The sequence below is a fragment of the Callithrix jacchus genome, chromosome 4, assembly GCF_049354715.1.
Source record: "Callithrix jacchus isolate 240 chromosome 4, calJac240_pri, whole genome shotgun sequence".
NCBI lineage: Eukaryota > Metazoa > Chordata > Mammalia > Primates > Cebidae > Callithrix > Callithrix jacchus.
Window position 1 is genome coordinate 169,056,766 of NC_133505.1, and position 19,486 is coordinate 169,076,251.

Sequence of the window (19,486 nt, forward strand, 5' to 3'; positions counted from 1 at the left end):
CATATTCCAGAAATAATTAATGCTAGTATCAATTACCAGCATGCAATTCACATTTTCAGCGGAATCAATAACTGAAATGACAACAAGGGAGAATTTCGTTATATTATTAACAGGTTCTCAGCCTTATTTAAGCATCGGAACACCTGGGAGTCCCGATGCTCTTTGCAGTTGTTGTTATACCTAGCGTCCATCATAGGGGTTAATAATTTTGTCATGCATAAGTGGTAACAATGTTACTGCAAAATCACAATTATGAGTATGCACACCCACAAAAGCAGTAAGCACTGATCCAAGCATGACTAGCAGTTTTTACGCTGACCTGTCATATTTGAGTGTGCTATCTAGTATGACCAGCTGCTTTTACGCCGAATGGTGATATTTGTGTGTGCCATCTAGTATGACTAGCAGCTATTATGCCTAACGGTGATATTTGTGTGTGCTATCTAGTTTGACCAGCTGCTTTTACGCTGAACAGTGGTATTTGTGTGTGCTATCTAGTATGACTAGCGGCTTTTACCCTTAACGGTGATATTTGAGTGTGCCATCTAGTATGACTAGCGGCTTTTATGCCAAACAGTGGTATTTGTGTGTGCCATCTAGTATGACTAGCTGCTTTTACGCCAAACGGTGGTATTTGTGTGTGCCATCTAGTATGACTAGCAGCTATTAGGCTGAACGGTGGTATTTGTGTGTGCCATCTAGCATGACTAGCTACTTTTACGCTGAATGGTGGTATTTGTGTGTGCTATTTGCTTGCTTATTCCTAGCTACTCTTTATCAACAAAGGTAGGTTTAAAAACAATGACAGGATAAAATCTTTAAATTTGGAATACACTGTCCATTTACTCATTTTTCCTGAAAAATGGGAAAACATTGCAATTAATCATAGTGATAGTAGATCAGTCTAGCATACTGTGCTATGCACAACAGTTCTAACTGTTCGTAAGCTGCAATCTTTGCCCTTGAGGTATTTCCAGTCTGTTAGGCCTGGCACAAATCCTAAACTTTTAAATATGTTTCTCATATAGAGCTACGGTAGCACTGATGTGGGCTATTCGGCTTACTAACCACTGAAGATGAAGATCCCTTCTCAGGGAAAGTTATACCTGAAATAGTTCTTGAGAGAAGAGTCTGAAAGGAAAGGTGGACATTATATCCTTGGTGGAGGACGCAGCATGACCAAGGCAAGGAGACAGAAAAGGGCATTCCAGTTAGGCATGTTGGCTCATGCCTATAATCCCAGCACTTTGGGAGGTCGAGGCAGGCAGATCACTTGAGGTCAGGAGTTCTAGACCAGCCTAGCTAACATGGTAAAACCCCATCTCTACTAAAAGCACAAAAATTAGCCAGGCATGATGGCAGGTACCTGTAATCCCAGGTGCTCGGGAGGCTGAGGCAGGAGAGTCACTTGAACCCAGGAGGCAGAAGTTGCAGTGAGCTGAGATAGCATCACTGCAGTCCAGCCTGGGTGACAGAGCGAGAGTCCAAAGAAAAGAAAGTGAGAAGGCTGAAGCAGGTGGATCACGAGGTCAAGAGATCGAGACCATCCTGGTCAACATGGTGAAACCCCGTCTCTACTAAAGATACAAAAAATTAGCTGGGCATGGTGGCGCCTGCCTATAATCCCAGCTACTCAGGAGGCTGAGGCAGGAGAACTGCCTGAACCCAGGAGGCGGAGGTTGCAGTGAGCCGAGATCGCGCCATTACACTCCAGCCTGGGTAACAAGAGCGAAACTCCGTCTCAAAAAAAAAAAAAAAAAAAAAGAAAGAAAGTGAGAGAGAGGAAGAGGCAGAGAGAGAAGGAAAGAAAAGGCATATCATGGGAAGGAAGCCGAGTGATAGCTTTTCATGACTAGACTATTAAGTTCAAGGCTGGAGTGACTGGAAAAGACATCTGGACTTAGGTGACAGAATAACAATTATGAATTGGGAGACAAGGCAAAAGTTTACAGTTTTAGGCATCAGGAAGTAAAATTGTCCTCATTCTCTTGAAAATTAACCTGGCCAGGTACAGTGGCTCATGCCTGTAGAAGCCGAATTTATGAATAGATTTATGGAAACCATGAAAACAATGTATAGTAGTTAATCTTTCCTCAATTGTCATTTTAAACAGAACCATTTATTTATTTATTCACTTAGCTGGAGGCTATAAATGAATACCGACAGTAAAAGTGATAAAACTAGGTTTTCACAACTGTGAAAAATGTTTGGTAGTTGTTTTAAAAACTGTTTGCATATGTCAAGAGCTTCCATTGCATTCTCCATGAAACAGACTATTCATTAGTTTGAGATGATAAATCAACACAGTTATGGAACACTTACATGGTGAGCTAATCAGTTAACAGTCTTATTACATAAAAATTACAACAATTTGCACTAACAAAATAATAGAAAATTAAAATGTAACATTAATAGAAGCACTTATCTTTACATTAAGTAGTTCTATAGACAGACACAGATATCCACTTACATATACACATTTACATACATTTACCTGATTGCTGATTATTTGTAATTATTTAATAGTAGGTTAGCAAATTTATTTATTAATATATTTTTTGAGACAAAGTCTCACTGTCACCCAGGTTGGAGTGCAGTGGTGCAATCTCAGCTCACTGAAACCTCTGCCTCCAGGTTCAAGTGATTCTCATGCCTCAGCCTCCCAAGTAGCTGGTGTTACAGGCAGGTGCCACTATGCTGGCTAATTTTTGTATTTTTAGTAGAGACAAGCTTTTACCATGTTGATCAGACTAGTCTCAAACTCCTGACTTCAAGTGATCTGCCCACCTTGGCCTCCCAAAGGGCTGGAATTATAGGTGTGAGCCACCGTGCCCAGCCAGCAAATTTAAATAATAAAAATCCAATAGTCCTCTAATAGTAACTATTGCATTCAGCATGTTTCACTCTAACTCTAAACTCACAAGACATAGTAGATATATGTTTAGCACCTTACAAAACATACCTACATAATTTGAATTATTCACAACAGGTCCTCACAAGCAAAGAAATTACTAAATTTGCCATGGATGTGTGTACTACACACAGAGTCATTTCATGAAGCACTATTGTTACTTATGTTGTTTCATATTGTAAATTCTGTCTTCATAGCATGGGCTTTCAGCTATGCCTCATTTAAAGCTTATTGGCTGGGGGTAGTGGCTCACCCCTTTAATCCCAGCACTTTGGGAGGCCAAGGTGGGCGGATCACCTGAGGTCAGAAGTTTGAGAGCAGCCTGGCCAACATGGTGAAATCCTGTCTTTAGTAAAAAACACAAAAATTAGCTGGGTGTGGTGGTGCATACCTGTAGTCTCAGCAACTTGGGAGGCTGAGGCAGGAGAATTGCTTGAACCTGGGAGGTGGAAGTTGCCGTGGGCTGAGACTGCACCACTGCCGTCCAGCCTGGGCAGCAGAGCAAGACTCCATCTCAAAAACCAACCAACCAAACAAAAACCTACTGGCAGTAAGAGAGGGTCAGTATTTATGAAGTGACTCATTTAAAATACAGAATAACTTAAACTAGCCCAAGAGTAGGCATGGTGTCAGAGTACAGACGCCAGTCAATTAAGGCTCTGTGCTGCCTTCCATGTTCCAAAGGTAGCTTGACCTCTGACCCCAGGCCTCTCAGTTCCTTGGTGTATAAAATCAACTGAGAATTCAGGGCTCTGGGCCAGTTCCTAGTATTACCCTGAAAGGGCCGCTGGATAGGTTTATTTTTGGCTTTGTGTGGCCAGGTTGTGCCCCAGCCACGAACACTTTGGGAAATAGGTCCCCTTCTTAGGTGATGCTTAGAAAGATACTTAGATGAAGTGATCATATATTATTAATGGTTTTGATGATAATATATGTGAGATTTTTGTATATGTGTATATGCATAAATGTAGTTCAGACTAATGTAATACTGACTTTTTTCTGAGGCCATGGAATTATAAAGAGGCCCACATGAAACAAACCCATTTCATGTATTCTATTTCCCACTGAATAAATGGCCCTTGGTCAAAATGCATTTATTTCTAATATATCTGATGCTTAAGCCATAACCAAATGGACTCATGAAATAAACTGTCTTCCTTGGGTAAGAAGAAGAGTTCTCATGTTTTAAAGGAATTTACACTGTTTCTGCTGTAATTTCATATATGAAGGAAATCTAAAAAACTATCCATGATTTAGATTTATTCATGATTCACATACTGTGTTCTGTGAATCAATAAAATAATTGAAGATATTAAAATATATTCACTCATGTTTAAAAACATGGCTGATGGTTGGGCACAGTGGCTCATGCCTGTAATCCCAATGCTTTGGAAGGCCAAGGCGGGAGGACTGCTTGAGACTAGGAGTTTGACACCAGCTTGGCAAACATAGTGAGACCCTCATCTCTACAAAAAAAAAAAAAAAATTATTTTAAATATGGTTGAGTGAGAAAAAAACATATTTTTGGATTGGCAAATCAGTTCATGAAAGCCACTGATCATTTACTTTCCAGAAAAGAATCAGACATTTCTAAGATATCTACACTATGGTACACTTTACTACCTACTATTTTAGTTAAAAAAAAAAACACATAAATTTCATTAGCTGATGTTTTTAGTACAAGAATCAATTGCATTAAAAATCAGTAGCACTTACAATGAACTGTAAGCATTGTAAATGGTGACTTGACATCATTTAGCATTGAGGTGAATTTAGGGAAGCATCTTTCTCTTGCTGCTTGTTATCATCTCAAGTCTCCCCTCAACACTCCTCTCTGTCCACCAGTTCCCTCTTGCCCGTGTGCTCCATTCTCTTGGTCACTCATAATTATTTAGCCTGTGAAACTAATTCTCTATTAGCAACTGGCTGCTGCGTAACTACTTCTGAACCTCTTGCCAAATATTACTATAAACCAATGAATTTACAGAATCTGTTCAAACACAAAGATGGGCGAGAGAGACTGTATTGTCTTAAAATTGCCTCTATGTTCCTTAAGATCTAGTGTAATTTTTCCCCTGGGCACAAATTTGGTCTTGACAGCACTATTTCAAGTGATTACTTATGCAATTTTGTCATTCAAATTTTTAAATGGAAAGAAAATGTCTAAGGATCTTAGCAAAAAAAAAAAAAAAAAAAAAAAGAAAAAGATTAAGAGTGTCAGAATTATTCTGATCCAATGGCTTTCATTAAGCAAATCTTTTTAAAACAGCTCAAATAGTATGAGCATTTTACAAATGAGATTTAAACATCCTTAATCTAAATTGTTCTTAATTTCTGAATACCTAGAAAACTATTTGCAGCTCGAATATAAACATTCATGCTAGACTAATGCAGAAAAATCTAGGGCAAATCCATGATTAATATTTTTTTCCAGTTTGCAATATCCAGCCCTATTTAAGAAAGGGTCTTAATGAATGCTGCTGTAGTAATTTAAATAGAAAATTGATTTCATTTTTGCATTCTCACTGTCATTTCAATCAGAATTGTCACTATCACTCACATCTTCTATTCATTATTTCTATCTACACTCATTTCACGAATGAAAAATATATTATTAAACTCATCATATTTTCCAAAACTCTAAGTAAGCACATGAAATCCTTCCTCTCTTCTTTGTAAAGAACTGCCAACATGAGAGGGCAAAGTCTAGCTAGTAAAGCAAAGGATGGATGGTTCAAATTCATGCTTGTAAGTTATGGCTGCATTTAAATTTAATTGTCTGTAAACTAAAGGGTGCTTTTCTCCCTCTGGATAACCTTAAATATTTCACCATGGCTTATTCAAACTACTGTGAAGACTTAAACATATATTCCTCATGATTACATCCATTCTGGTCTTGAGAAGAAAAACTAGTGGAGCTTAAATGTATTATAACCCCTTCTTAGACACATGATGTTAAAACTCAGTTTACTGGAAACAACATATTACTATTCTATACACATACAAACTCCATATAGTAATTCTATATATTTACATTATAAACATATTATATCTGTGTGTATTTGTATAACACATATATATAACATGTATTATATGTATTTATAGTATATATTTATAGTTTTGTCAAACAAATACTTTCTGTTTAAGGAATATGGTTTAAGCGCAAAATATAATATGGTTCAAATTTTTTAAAAATCACAGCTTATGGGCGGGTACAGTGGCTCACTCCTGTAATCCCAGTACTCTGGGAGGCTGAGGCGTGTGGATCACCTGAGCTCAGGAGTTTGAGACCAGCCTGACCAACATGGAGAAACACCATCTCTACCAAAAATACAAAAATAGCTGGGCATGCTGGCACATGCCTGTAGTCCCAGCTACTCAGGAGGCTGAGGCAGGAGAATCGCTTGAACCCTGAAGGCAGAGATTGCAGCAAGCTGAGATGCACATTGCACTCCAGCCTGGGCAACAAGAGGAAATTCAGTCTCAAAAAAAAAAAAAAAAAAATCACAGCTAATGTAATAAAAGATTAAGAAAACTAAAGCAAATTGATTATAAATGTTAGAGGTAAGCATGAATATAATTTTAATTTAACATCTTATTTAGACTCAGTATTACTGTTTTCAAATCATAGGAGGTTTGGCAAAATAGGATATCAAACTCAGAAACATTTAGTGGGATTACTTATAAAGATATAATTCACTTTTTATTTGACATCCCAAGTTAATGCTTATTATCCTGAACCTGAGAGTTTTATTTAAGAATTTCATGATAGAATATTAATTCTTGTATAATCAATTATAATTTTTCTTTGAGACAAGGTCTGGCTCTATTGCCCAGGCTGGAGTGCGGTGGGGCAATCTCTGCTCACTGTAACCGCTGCCTCCAGGCTCAAGCCATCCTCCAAACTCAGCCTCCCAAGCAGCTGGGACTGCAGGCTCAGACCACCATGCCCAGCTAATTTTTGTACTTTTTGTAGAGACGGGGCTTTGCATGTTGCCCAAGCTGGTCTCAAACTTGTGAGCTCAAGTGATTTGCCAGCCTTGGCCTCCCAAAGTGCTGGGATTAGAAGTGTGAGCAACTGCATTCAGACTTACAATTTGATTTTGATGATACTAGTCAATAGTAAACACAACAATGGCTATTGGTCTATATCATCATGATAAAGCAGATTAAAGAGTATTCAGCTTTTGTTTTTCTTGTTAAACTGTTTCTAATAAAGTGAGCAGGTTTTAAATCACCCATTCCAATGAGTTTGCTACGTAGGCTGCTGGCCAGCAGAAACCATGATGGGCAGGTGAGCACCTTACCCAGAGAGCTATTAGGCAAGTCACACCTAACAACATCACTGGGGTTTTCTCCCATGCTCTAAGTCTTTCTAACAACTAACCAGAAGTACTGCACCTGTTGCACTATTAATAGTCCTCTGTCTATAACAATGTCAGCCAGATCATCTGATCAGCAAAAACAAAAACAAAGTTTTTACACAGTTATAACTTCAGAGTAAACAACAACAACAAAAAGAAAACATTTCAGTTGGACCATAGAGCCTGGAAAAATGTTAAATTACTTATCCTTCAACCCTGACCACTCCAGCAAATGACCCCAATTAACTCTTGCTCCTCAAATTTTCCTTCCTCTTCTATTTTCCGTTGATTCTATTACCAGCATCGAAACCTTGGAGTCATGGCTTATGGCTCAAACCTATCAGTCATGTGACTCATACAGTCACATCCAAGAAGCTGTCAAACCCAATGGCTCAACTGTGTTCCCTCCCCTCCATTTCTGCTGTTACCAAAGTTGCAATTTAGAATTCAACAAATTAGGAACGACTCTTGATGATGAAAGTACAGATAAGGCAGTGGAAATTCACAGGAGTGTGGGAGTCAAGGGGGACCAAGGACAAGAAGAGTTCATGGCTTGTTGTTTAGATGTTAGGTGTGATGAGCTGGAGGTCTCAATGGAAGCCATGGAAAGTAGAAACAGTATAAAAGAAGCCAAGAAAGAAAAAACCCACTGGGCTAGGTGCAGTAGCTTATGCCTCTAATCCCAGCTCTTTGGGAGGCAGAAGCCGGCGGATCACCTGAGATCAGGAGTTTGAGACCAGCCTGGCCAACATGGTGAAATGCCATCTCTTCTAAAAATACAAAAATTAGCTAGGTGTGGTGGCACACACATGTAATCCCAGATACGCGTGAGGCTGAGGCATGAGAATTGCTTAAACCCAGAGGCAGAGGTTGCGGTACACTGTGATTGTACCACTGCGCTCCAGCCTAGGTGACAAAGTGAGATTCTGTCTCAGAATGAATGAATGAATGAATAAAAAAATCCATCGGTTATTACAACAGACTTGTTTATGGAGTCAAAAAAATCTATGAAGTTCAGCTGAGCAGTGTCTCATACCTGTAATCCCAGCACTTCGGGAGGCTGAGGCGGGAGGACTGTTTCAGGCCAGGAGTTCAAGACCAGCCTGGGCAACATAGCACCACCCCATCTCTAAAAAGAAATTATGTTTTTTTTTAAAAAAAGAAAACAACTATGAAGATCAAAACTACAAGGATAATGAAAGAGACTGTATTAGTGTGAATGAGCACAATGACTGTATTTCAAAGCGAATCCAGAATATGTGTGGCTGACCTTGAAGACGTCATTTAGCCTTTCTGTGCCTCAGTTCTACCTCAGATACTTTAAAAAATTCAATTCACAATACTATATCCTATGGTTGTTTTGAGGATTAAATGAAAAACAAAAATGTTTATAAAATGCTAAAATCACATTATTAGTAAATTTAAAATCTTTTAGCTCTAAAATTCGATTCTCTGTATAGGAGCTGGGTATTTTTATTCAGAATATTTTATGCTACAATATACCTAAGGCATCCTGCTTCAGGATGACCACATCCAATAAATATTCAACAAGCATCGGGGATTGCACTTCTAATAAACGTCTCTGTGTTGAGAGAGAATTCTTATCATTTGGAGGAGTCATTTTATTTATTTATTGCCTTGGAATTACTTCCAACTGTTGATAACTCTGATTTTGGTAATAGTCTTGGGTGGCAAAATTGTTCAAGAACTAACAGTGACCTGTCATGGTAATGACAGTCTGTGCATTCTATAAAATAGAATGCATGGACCTTGGTTTGAAGAAGAGCAATTTACTCTAGGGCATATTCATCAGTAATTCTCTTCTCTTGAGCAACTTCCATTTTTATACGTATTCTTCACAAAGTCAAAAACAACAGATGCATTGTCTCAGCTACATATGATTCATGTACTAGCATCTAAACTATGGAACTGGGGTGATTTAAAGGGCTAGCTTAGTAAGACTAACTAGTTTGAGGTAAGTTTGCAACTGAAAACAATCCACTTTTTCGACACTACGTCAAACACTGCTTTCCAAATATTTCGTAGAACAACGTCTCTTTTAAGCAGACAGCATCATCATTTTGTGAAGGTTTTTGTGTCCTCTAAAGAATTCTTGTGTTCCAAACTCTCCCAAGGTTATAAGACTGAAGTCTGAAGTCAAAAATACGTGATGAATACCGACCCCTGCCTTCCCTTTGAAATATCACTTATTCTTCAAAATGGAGGTTAAAATATAAATGACTGACTTTTCCTCACAGAATTCTAGAAATAAATACGCTTTTCTACTCTCCAAAAACGGAAAGGTGAGCAAAGTGAAAAATAAAACGTCAGCTACTTCGAGCCAGAATGACACCTGAGTGGGAGCCCCCAGCCCACACCTGGGCTCCCAGGGCAGGTTAGTCCTGGTTAGTCCTAGCTCTGCCCCTTTCTAGCTCCTTGACCCTGAGGAACTCCCTCCACCAAGACCACTCTGACCCCCTGTGTGTGTGTATGTGTTTGTTCTCTCTGCAAAGGAGGAACAATCATCTCTTCCCATGTACTCTCTGACCTCATCTCCAACTCCCGTCCCCTTGGTTCAGCTTACCCCGGACTCAAGGGCCTTCCTGCTGCCCAGTCTTCCCACCCAACCTCCCTCCAGCCTGAAGGGCCTCTGCCCTTCTTCTTTCCTCCTCCCGAAATGCTTGGCCTGGGCTGGCTGCACTGCTTGCTCCCTCAGAGAGGCGGGGCTTGATCCAAAGACCACCTGCCCTGTGAGGCCCGGCCGTATCCAAAATGAGAAACTGGCCCCACCTCCTGCACTCCCTCCCACGTTTCCAATTTCCCATTCTCCTTTACATTTCTCCTTAGTGCTTATCGCCAATACGCTATTTAACTTAATTTGACTGTTTATTCTCTTTCTTTCTTCATTAAACGCAAGCTCCACAAGTCAGACATCTTGGCCAGTTTTGTTCACTTCGTATTTTTAGGATCCACTATGGTGTCGTAGTATAGTGGCGCATAGTAATGCTTGAAAAAATATGGAATAAATAAATGAATGATTCTTCTCCACAAGGTTGTCAAATGAGATGGCATCGGTTAAATCACTAAGCTCTAAAACATATGATTCACTATTTACTTTTAATTTGTTAATTTATTATTTTTTTGGAGACAGGGTCTCACTCCACTGCCCAGGCTGGAATGCAGTGTTACAATGATGGCTTACTGTAGCCTTGACCTCCCAGGCTCCTGAGTAGCTCAGAATACAGGTGCAACAGCACACCTAGCTAATTTTTGTACTTCTTGTAAAGCTGGGGGGTTTGCCTTGTTGCCTAGGTTGGTCAAAAATTCTGAGGTTCAAGCGATTCACCTGCCTTGACCTCCCAAAGTGATTACAGGCATGAGCCACTGTGCCCGGCCTTTTATTTTAACATTCTGTTAAAGAAATAAAATATAGATGACAAACTATGGGAGTCAATGTAAAGTAATTAAATAGGAATCAGTTATAAGAACTATAATGCAGAACCTCCACAAGGCTAAGAGTAAAAAAAAAAAAAAAACTATACAGAATACTTGGTATCATTAGAAGTAAAAAAAAAGAAATTTTCAGAAAACAGTCAGAAGCTTATAAATGTACCAAAGGTGGCCAGGTGGAGTGGCTCACATCTGTAATCCCAGCACTCTGGAAGGCTGAGGCAGGCAGATCATGAGGTCAGGAGTTTGAGACCACCCTGGCCAACCCAGGGAAAACCCATCTCTACTGAAAATACAAAAATTAGTCTGCATGGTGGCGGGTGCCTGTAGTCCCAGCTACTCGGGAGGCTGAGGGAGAAGAATCGCTTGAATCTGGGAGGTGAAGGTTGCAGCGAGCCAAGACTGCACCACTGCATTCCAGGTTGAGCAACAGAGTGAGACTTCATCTCAAAAAAGTACTGAAGGTTTGTGGATTAAACCAGAGCTGTGACCTCTGGTCCAAAGCAATGAAAGTCCCGCCCACAGCCTGGTAGAAGCTGGCTAGATAGAAGCTGCCTAAGAGAACAACAGGCCTGGAGAGGCCTGGAGACAGAGCAAAACACAGAAGACTAGATTTTCAGAAGCTGTTGACATAAGCAATAAAAAGTCTATCAAAGTGTACCTCGTTGATAAATGGAACGTGGCTAATAATTCCTAGGTTAGTCCTCCCAGGCACATTGAAAGATTGGTCATTCCTTAAGTATGACATGATGAAATGAAACTTTGTAGAACATCAAGTACCGGGGGAAATAACCTGTGTGAGGCTTGAGCTTTTCCAAGAGAGAAAACAAAATAAAGAAATAAAAAACAAAGCCCACAACACAAATAAACAAGATTTACCCCACAAAACCAAGCTCACATTTGCATATACTAAGCCTTGTTCTCTGCTGAACTGAAGGTAGGAGGAGCCAGGGCGATTGGCTCTCTCCCTGAGGACTTGAACTTTGCTACAAAGGGCACAATTTCTAATAAGGAGGAGCACTATTTCTGATCTGAAACTGGGGTAAAACATAACTGGACATCCCACAGCTCAGAGCCAGACCGACAAGCAAGACGCATGGTTACTGTGAGTGTTTGATAGAGCTAATGTGCATTTTAAATTTGCACAGAGTAGTCTTCAAAGGTACGCAAAAACAATTTCACCAACAGGAAAATCCAAAATAAGTACATTAGGTGGTTTTTTTTCACAAAATAAAATAGTTACAAAGATTGAATAAAAAATTATCTAAGGGAAAATCACTTCATTCTGGGAATATAAATTTCTGATTCCGTGGTGAATAACATTAACCAGAATTATTAAACCAGCAACTATCAGCATATAGGTTTCTAGTTGTTTTAATTAAAACCACGTCTAAGATGAACAGTTTACTAACTGGGTCATGTAAAAGGTCAAACCAGTCTCCTCATTATGACTGGTTAACACTGATGGAATAAAGAACGAATCTGCTGTCAGCTCATAAAGACTAATCAAAGCCTCCGTATATGTGGAAATGGTCCGTGTGTGTTTGACTTTTTAAAAGGAGTGAGGAGGGAACAGGAGAAAGCAACATAGCCCTTATCAGCACTTTCTTCCTGTCGGGCACTCTACACACAGTCACCTCTTTCACTCTCATACTCACCATGGGAAAGAGAATTGCGGCATTACAATTAAGCCACCTGCCCAAGGCCACACTATCCAGCCTGGGCCTCCTTCCACCACCAATCTCAGAGGCATGGCCCAAAGAGACAGCTCAGTCTTCAGGAACAATCAACTGAATTTAATGTTTACTCAGAATCCCGTGTGGTGGCTCACGCCTGTAATCCCAGCACTTTGGGAGGCCGAGGCGGGTGGATTACCTGAGGTCAGGAGTTCGAGACCAGCCTGGCTAACATGGTGAAACCTCATTTCTACTAAAAATACAAAAAATTAGCTGGGTATGGTGACATGCGCCTGTAATTCAAAGTACTCAGGAAGCTGAGGCAAGAGAATCGCTTGAACCCAGAATGCGGAGGTTGCAGTGAGCCGAGATCGCGCCATTGCACTCCAGCTTGGGCAACAAAAGCGAAACTCCATCTCAGAAATACACACACACATATATATTTACTCAGATAAACCAAACAGGAAGTACCAGGCAGGACCCAAGACAATTATAATAAAAGAGCAGGCCGGGCACGGTGGCTCACGCCTGTAATCCCAGCACTTTGGGAGGCCGAGGCGGGTGGATCATGAGGTCAGGAGATCGAGACCATCTGGCCAACATGGTGAAACCCTGTCTCTAAATAAATAAATAAATAAAAGAGCAAAGATCAGTAAGAAATAAATATAAATAATAGTTTCATAATTTATAGAAAATAGTCATTAAAATAGTCATTAAATCTTTGTATTCAAGCCAAGATGTAAATTACTTAGAAGATTCTATTCACAAAAGATTTTAATTTCTCCTTGAGAATTAGTATTGTCTTTTTTGAGTGTAAATTTAAACTACCATGTATGCAATAGCAAATACCATAGAAAAGATACTGTCTGGAGGCTAAGACATTACTAATCAATGTTAATGTTTTCATGCAAAGAGGTGATATCAAAAGGTAGTAAAATGACCTAGAAGGTGGGGCATGGTGGCAAGGTTGAGGCTGTCAGATTGATTCTACGAGCCCACAGTTACAGTGAACTATGATCCCACAGCACCACTGTACTCCAGCCTGAATGACAGAGTGAGATCCTGTCTCTCATTAAAAAACAAACAAACAAACCAAAAACCCTGCAAGAGAGTAACAGCACCATGCTCAGCTTTCTCAGTTTTTTTTTTGGAGACAGAATCTTGCTCTGCCACCCAGGCTGGAGTACAGTGGCTCCAGTTCAGCTCACTGCAACCTCCGCCTCCTGGGTTCAAGCAATTCTCCTGCCTCACCCTCCCAGGAAGCTGGACTACAGGCATGTACCATCACAACCTGCTGATTTTTGTATTTTTAGCAGAGATGGGGTTTTATCATGTTGGCCAAGCTGGTCTCAAACTCCTGGCCTCAAGCAATCTGCCCACCTCAGCCTCCTGAAGTATTTGGATTACAGGCATGAGCCACCATTCCCGGCCTATACTCAGCTGTTTTAGTGATAAATTTATACTGATCAGTTTAATTCTAATTTGATGGGGAAAAAATTAGTAGTTGAGAATGAATGTATGAAATATCACTTCATTCAATAGTTACAAGTATTAATTACATTTAAAATATTCTTACACCTAAAGGGAACTAGAAAAGCATAGCTATATATTCTAAATTTCTGTTTTTCTCCTCCACATTCTCCAAATTCCCCTGCCAAAACAGAACATTGACATTAGAATGAAAAATTATAAAGATAATATACCGTAATAGTTCTTAATATTCATTCATTCTGAGTTTCTTAAAATTTATAGAAAGATGGCCCAAAACACCTCTGTGTCAGTGGGCAGGTCTGTGCAACCCTACCTGCCAAGTTCGAGGAAGCTGAGCTGACACATCCAGTCTCTCTAAAAGAAACATTTAATGGAGACTTACGAACAGATGCCATGTCTCAGGTGGCAGTGAGGCCAGACAGTGGATTCCTGTGCTTCGTCCCACCTCACCCATGGCTTATATACCACAGGAAAGGAATGTGGAGGACAACTGAAGTCTACCCCCTAGGGAAAGGCAAGAATGCTATATAAGGGCAGGGTTCATGGTCAAGGTTGTTTTGACCTAAGGCCAGGATTTACAGTAACAGTAGATAAAGTAAAAATATTAGAGGCATTCAGGCTGGGGGAGGTGGCTCACGCCTGTAATCCCAGCCCTTTCGGAGGATCATGAGGTCAAGAGATAGAGACCATCCTGGTCAACATGTTAAAACCCCATCTCTACTAAAAATACAAAAAATTAGCTGGGCATGGTGGCGTGTGCCTGTAATCCCAGCTACTCAGGAGGCTGAGGCAGGAGAATTGCCTGAACCCAGGAGGCGGAGGTTGTGGTGAGCCAAGATCGGGCCGTTGCACTCCAGCCTGGGTAACGAGAGAAACTCTGTCTCAAAAAAAAAAAAAAATTAGACAGGCGTAGTGGTGCAGGCCTGTAATCCCACCAACTCAGAAGGCTGAGGCAGGAGAATTGCTTAAACCAGAGAGGTGGAGGTTGCAGTGAGCCGAGATCCACCACAGCCTGGCAACAGAGTCTCAAAAAAAAAAAAAAAAAAAAAAGGCTAGGTGCGGTGGTTCACACCCATAATCCTAGTACTTTGGGAGGCCAAGGAAGGGCAGAATGCCTGAGCGCAGGAGTTTGAGACCAGCCTGGGCAACACAGTGAAACCCCATCTCTACTAAAATATAAAAAATTAGCCGGCCATTGTGACAAGTGCCTGTAGTCCCAGGTGCTTGGGAGGCTGAGGCAGGAGAATTGGTTGAACCTGGGAGGTGGAGGTTGCAGTGAGCCAAGAGTGCACCACTGCACTCCAGCCTGGGCAACGGAGTGAGACTCTGTCTCAAAAAAAAAAAAAAAAAAAAAAAAAAGACAGGCTGGGCATGGTGGTTCACACCTATAATTCCAGCACTTTGGAAGGCTGAGGGAGGCAGATTACTTGAGGTCAGGAGTTTGAGACCATCCTGGCCAACATGGTGAAACCTCGTATCTACTGAAAATGAAAAACTTAGCTGGGCGTGGTGGCTACTTGGGAGGCTGAGGCAGGAGAATGGCTTGTATAACTGTCCAAGGGGTCCACCAATTCATTAAGACAGGGCAACTGCAAATAAAGAAAGAGTAATTCACAGAGAGCCAGCTGTGTGGGAGACCAGAGTTTTATTATTAATCAAATCAGCCTCCTTGAGCATTCAGGGAGCAGTTTTTAAGGATAACTTGGTGGGTCAGGGGAAGCCAGTCAGCCAGGAGTGCTGATTGGTTCAAGATTAAATCATCTGTCTTCTTGCTTCTTGAATTCAGTCCATCCCTAGGTGGGAGCCACAAGATCAGATGAGCCAGTTTCTTGATCTGGGCGGGGCTCCCTGATCCATCAAGTGCAGAGTCTGCAACTATCTCCAGCACTGATCTTAGGAGCAGTTTAGGGAGGGTCAGAATCCTGTAGCCTCCAGCTGCATGACTCCTAAACCATCTTTTCTAACCTTGTGGCTAATGTTGGTCCTACAAAGGCAATCTAGTACCCAGGCAAGAAGGAGGTCTGCTTTGGGAAAGGATTGTTACTATCTTGATGAACTGTGTCAGTCATAATTTTGCAAAGGTGATTTCACTTGAACATGGGAGGGGGAGGCTGCAGTGAGCCAAGATAGTGCCACTGAACCCCAGTCTGGGCAACAGAGCGAGACTCTGTCTCAAAAAAATATATATATATAACAAATATTATATCTACATTTTGGCCACAGTGTTTTAACACATAATATTCTTTACAACAGTAACTAAGGCAACAATGGGTTCTTAGCATCAAACACATCTTCACTTTGGCCTACAACGAAATATATTTCCCTTATTTACCCAGATGGAAGAAGTTTCCCCTGAATTATATTTTTGCTAAGGTATGTCCCCCAAACTCCCTCTCTCCTCCAGATAATACAAAGGCTACAATCCCTAACAGAACCTTTATAGCACAAATCCAAGTATGTCTCTAGACTCCCAAGAGCTGCTTTTATGGACTATAAAACTAGCAAGCTAGCTTTCCACAAACATCTTTACTGCTATTAGTGAAAATATGCACTTATGATATATGCACGCACACAAGCATATTCCTCTCATCCTACAGAGCTAAGTCTATATCATGGAGACGTGAGCACACATTTCATAATGCACATCACTTACACGTCCCCCCAGGGGCTGGCAGGCAGGGACTTGGTTTTATCTTTGCTCCATCTCTTGCACTGTTAAGAGTCCCCTGGGCAGTATCTTCTCTGTGCTCAGGTTTGATATTTCTTACTCAGTCTTTATGATATCTGACCTAAAGCTCAATGGCTTGAGATGTCCTCAAGGGTGCTAACGTTTTATCTCTGTGTCCTAGCACCTTGCTCACTCTGTTCCCTACAAATGTTGAGTGAATTAACTTGGTCTGAATTAACAAGAAATGTAAACCACTTGTGATAAAAGATAATCTACTATCTCTTCCACACAAAAGGTCAGTGTGAATCTGGATTCTGAACACAGACTAGATTGAACAAAGATTTCTTATCTGTTTTGTGCAAGGAACAAAGGAAACAGCTACACCTCTCCTACTGTAGGCTTAACTGTAAAAAGTCTGTTTCTCCCCCTGGGGGAATACGTAAACTCAGTAGCTGGCACTCTATACTGTTGCCAGAAGGAAGAACTGGAAGTCATCATTCTAAGTCACCTTTAATAAAGCAGAAAAGATGCAATAATGTCTTGGAAATGTTAGTTTCCAAACACTGACAACCTAAACTACATCTTCTGGCCCTAGGTGCTTATCAGCTGTACTGAGGCGCTTCACATTTTATAATGTTGATGAAATGAGGGAAGTCTTGTGGCTCTCAAATTCTCATATCCACTTAGCTAATTCCAACCCATTATTGTAAGCAGCAGCCACAGAGGAAGGACAGTCTCCCAAGACTGAGCACTCATATTTTACCCAGTTACAATGCTATTGTTCTCTGGGTGAATCTGTTTTAAAGTAAATACATTTATGGCTGGGCTCAGTGGCTCAAGCCTGTCATCCCAGCACTTTGAGAGGCCAAGGTGGGCAGATCACTTGAGGTCAGGCGTTCGAGACCAGCATGTCCAGCATAGAGAAACCCTGTCTCTACTAAAAAAAAAAAATTAGCTGGGCATGGTGGTATGGGCCTGTAATCCCAGCTACTCAGAAGGCTGAGGCAGAGAACTGTTTGAACTGAGGATGTGAAGGTTGCAGTGAGCTGAGATCACGCCACCGCACTCAAGCCTGGGTGACAGAGCGAGACTATGTCTCAAAACAGTAAGAAAAGCAAATACATTTATAATTCATTCATGTATCCATTGATTCATTGACTCATTCAATAAATATGCATCAGCTAACCACCTTCCATAGAGGCAATGTGATGCATTTAAAAGGGGATGAGTCAAAACAGGCTGGGTTCAAATGCTGCTTTTACACTTACCAACTCAATGATCTTGCCCAAATTACTTTGTCTGAGCATGTATTTCCTGTCTTATAAAAGGGGATACGGAGGAGGAGTAGTGAGATAAATGTACATAAAATATCTGACACGGGCCCACATCATGAAATCCCAGATGTCAGTCATACATCCTCTGCCCAAGTCTTTGAATATTTGGGGTATGCAAAACAGAACAAAAAAAGGACGTGCCTTTTGAAGAAAAGGCAAATTTCTTAACATATATTCAGATCTTATGTGACTCTTCACCAACTTACGCAAGCAGGTTTATGCCCTTGTCCTCGCCCACAGCCATACTCCAGTTGAATGGGGCTGGCCTGCTCTCTAAGCTACTTCATATCACTCCACTCCCACAAGCTTATTCCTGCTGGTACCTCTGCCTCCATCTCTGAGGACTCCGTCTGCCATGACCCTTTCATGATTACACTGAGAAATTACTTTTCTTTTTCCCTTCTGTGAACGTCGAAAGCATGGTGCGCCTCTTTTACAACAGTTCTTTTTCAACTTGGCATGGTGCTTCGCAAGATACTCACTTGATTACAAGTTTCATCCTCTTCATTAGACTGCACACTCCTTGAAGTTTACATGGCTTTGGTTTTTGCACAGAGTAGTTATTCAATGTATACTATTTTAAAACTTTAGGGAGTAATTAAATCAGCCAAAGTATATTTCGTCCACTTTATGAAACACACATCTTTATAAAATGTAGTCTCCAGCCTCAGACACCTGCACTCGAGTCAGCCCTTTCCCAGGCCACTTTCTGGCTAACTGCTAAATATGTTTCCACCAGATCTGCCCCTCCTGCTGCCTGTGGCTCCGACAGAGGCTGTGTGGAGAAGAGCCAGGCAGACTGAGTCTGTAAGACCCTGCCTGTGCGCTTTGTGCTTCCTAACTGGAGACAGGGAACACTCCTGCCAGCAACCAGTGAGGGCCCCGTTTCTAAACTCTGCCTTGACCCACTGCCTTCCATCGGAGGGAAGCATCCTTACCTAAGAACACTACTTCTTCAGTTACAAGTCTTCTTTCCCCAGTTCTCTTCCTGGGGGTGTAAGAAAAAACTCTTTTTTTTTTTTTTGAGATGGCCTTTCACTCTTGTTGCCCGGGCTGTAATGCAATGGCATAATCTCGGCTCACCACAACTTCCACCTCCCAAGTTCAAGCAATTCTCCTGCCTCAGCCTCCCAAGTAGCCAGGATTACAAGTGTGTGCCACCACGCCCAGCTCATTTTTTATTTTTAGTAGAGACAGGGTTTTTCCACGTTGGTCAGGCTGGTCTCGAATTCCTGACCTCAGGTGATCTGCCTGCCTCAGCCTCCCAAAGTGCTAGGATTACCGACATGAGCCACCATGCCTGGTCGAGGAAAAACTCTTAACAGGTGCTGGCTAAAGGGAAGCCCAAGGTCTCCAAAGTCTGTATAACACAGGGTCCCTCACACCAGTGCCAGTCAGAGTCTGTAAGTTTTCTACTTACAACTTATGGCCAAACCAAAGAGCTGTGGTTCTCCTGCATGGTGCTAAAATGGCCCCAGCTTATTTCCAGTTCTGCCGCTTTACTAAGAGACTCACGTTCCCCAGGCCATCCCTTGCTCAATCTTCCTGCACCTCAGTGGGCTGAACTACGAATCCTAATGAGTTGGGATATT

The 19,486-nt window shown here is 41.3% G+C and overlaps 1 protein-coding gene across 6 annotated transcripts in view; it reads right to left on the bottom strand.

Annotated features, from left to right (window-relative positions):
• PRKN (parkin RBR E3 ubiquitin protein ligase) overlaps window positions 1-19,486 on the bottom strand; it is a 1,467,397-nt gene that overhangs the window by 1,256,796 nt on the left and 191,115 nt on the right. For 3 of the 6 annotated variants that reach the window (XM_078370429.1, XM_078370428.1, XM_078370430.1), the window contains exon 2: window positions 14,206-14,396. The exons of 2 other annotated variants lie outside the window; for them this stretch is intronic. In XM_078370429.1, the coding sequence (XP_078226555.1) occupies window positions 14,206-14,287 (82 nt within the window). In that variant the 5' untranslated portion in view covers window positions 14,288-14,396. The remainder of the gene's footprint in view (window positions 1-14,205; window positions 14,397-19,486) is intronic. One more of the 6 variants, XM_035297759.3, reaches the window with a different exon arrangement.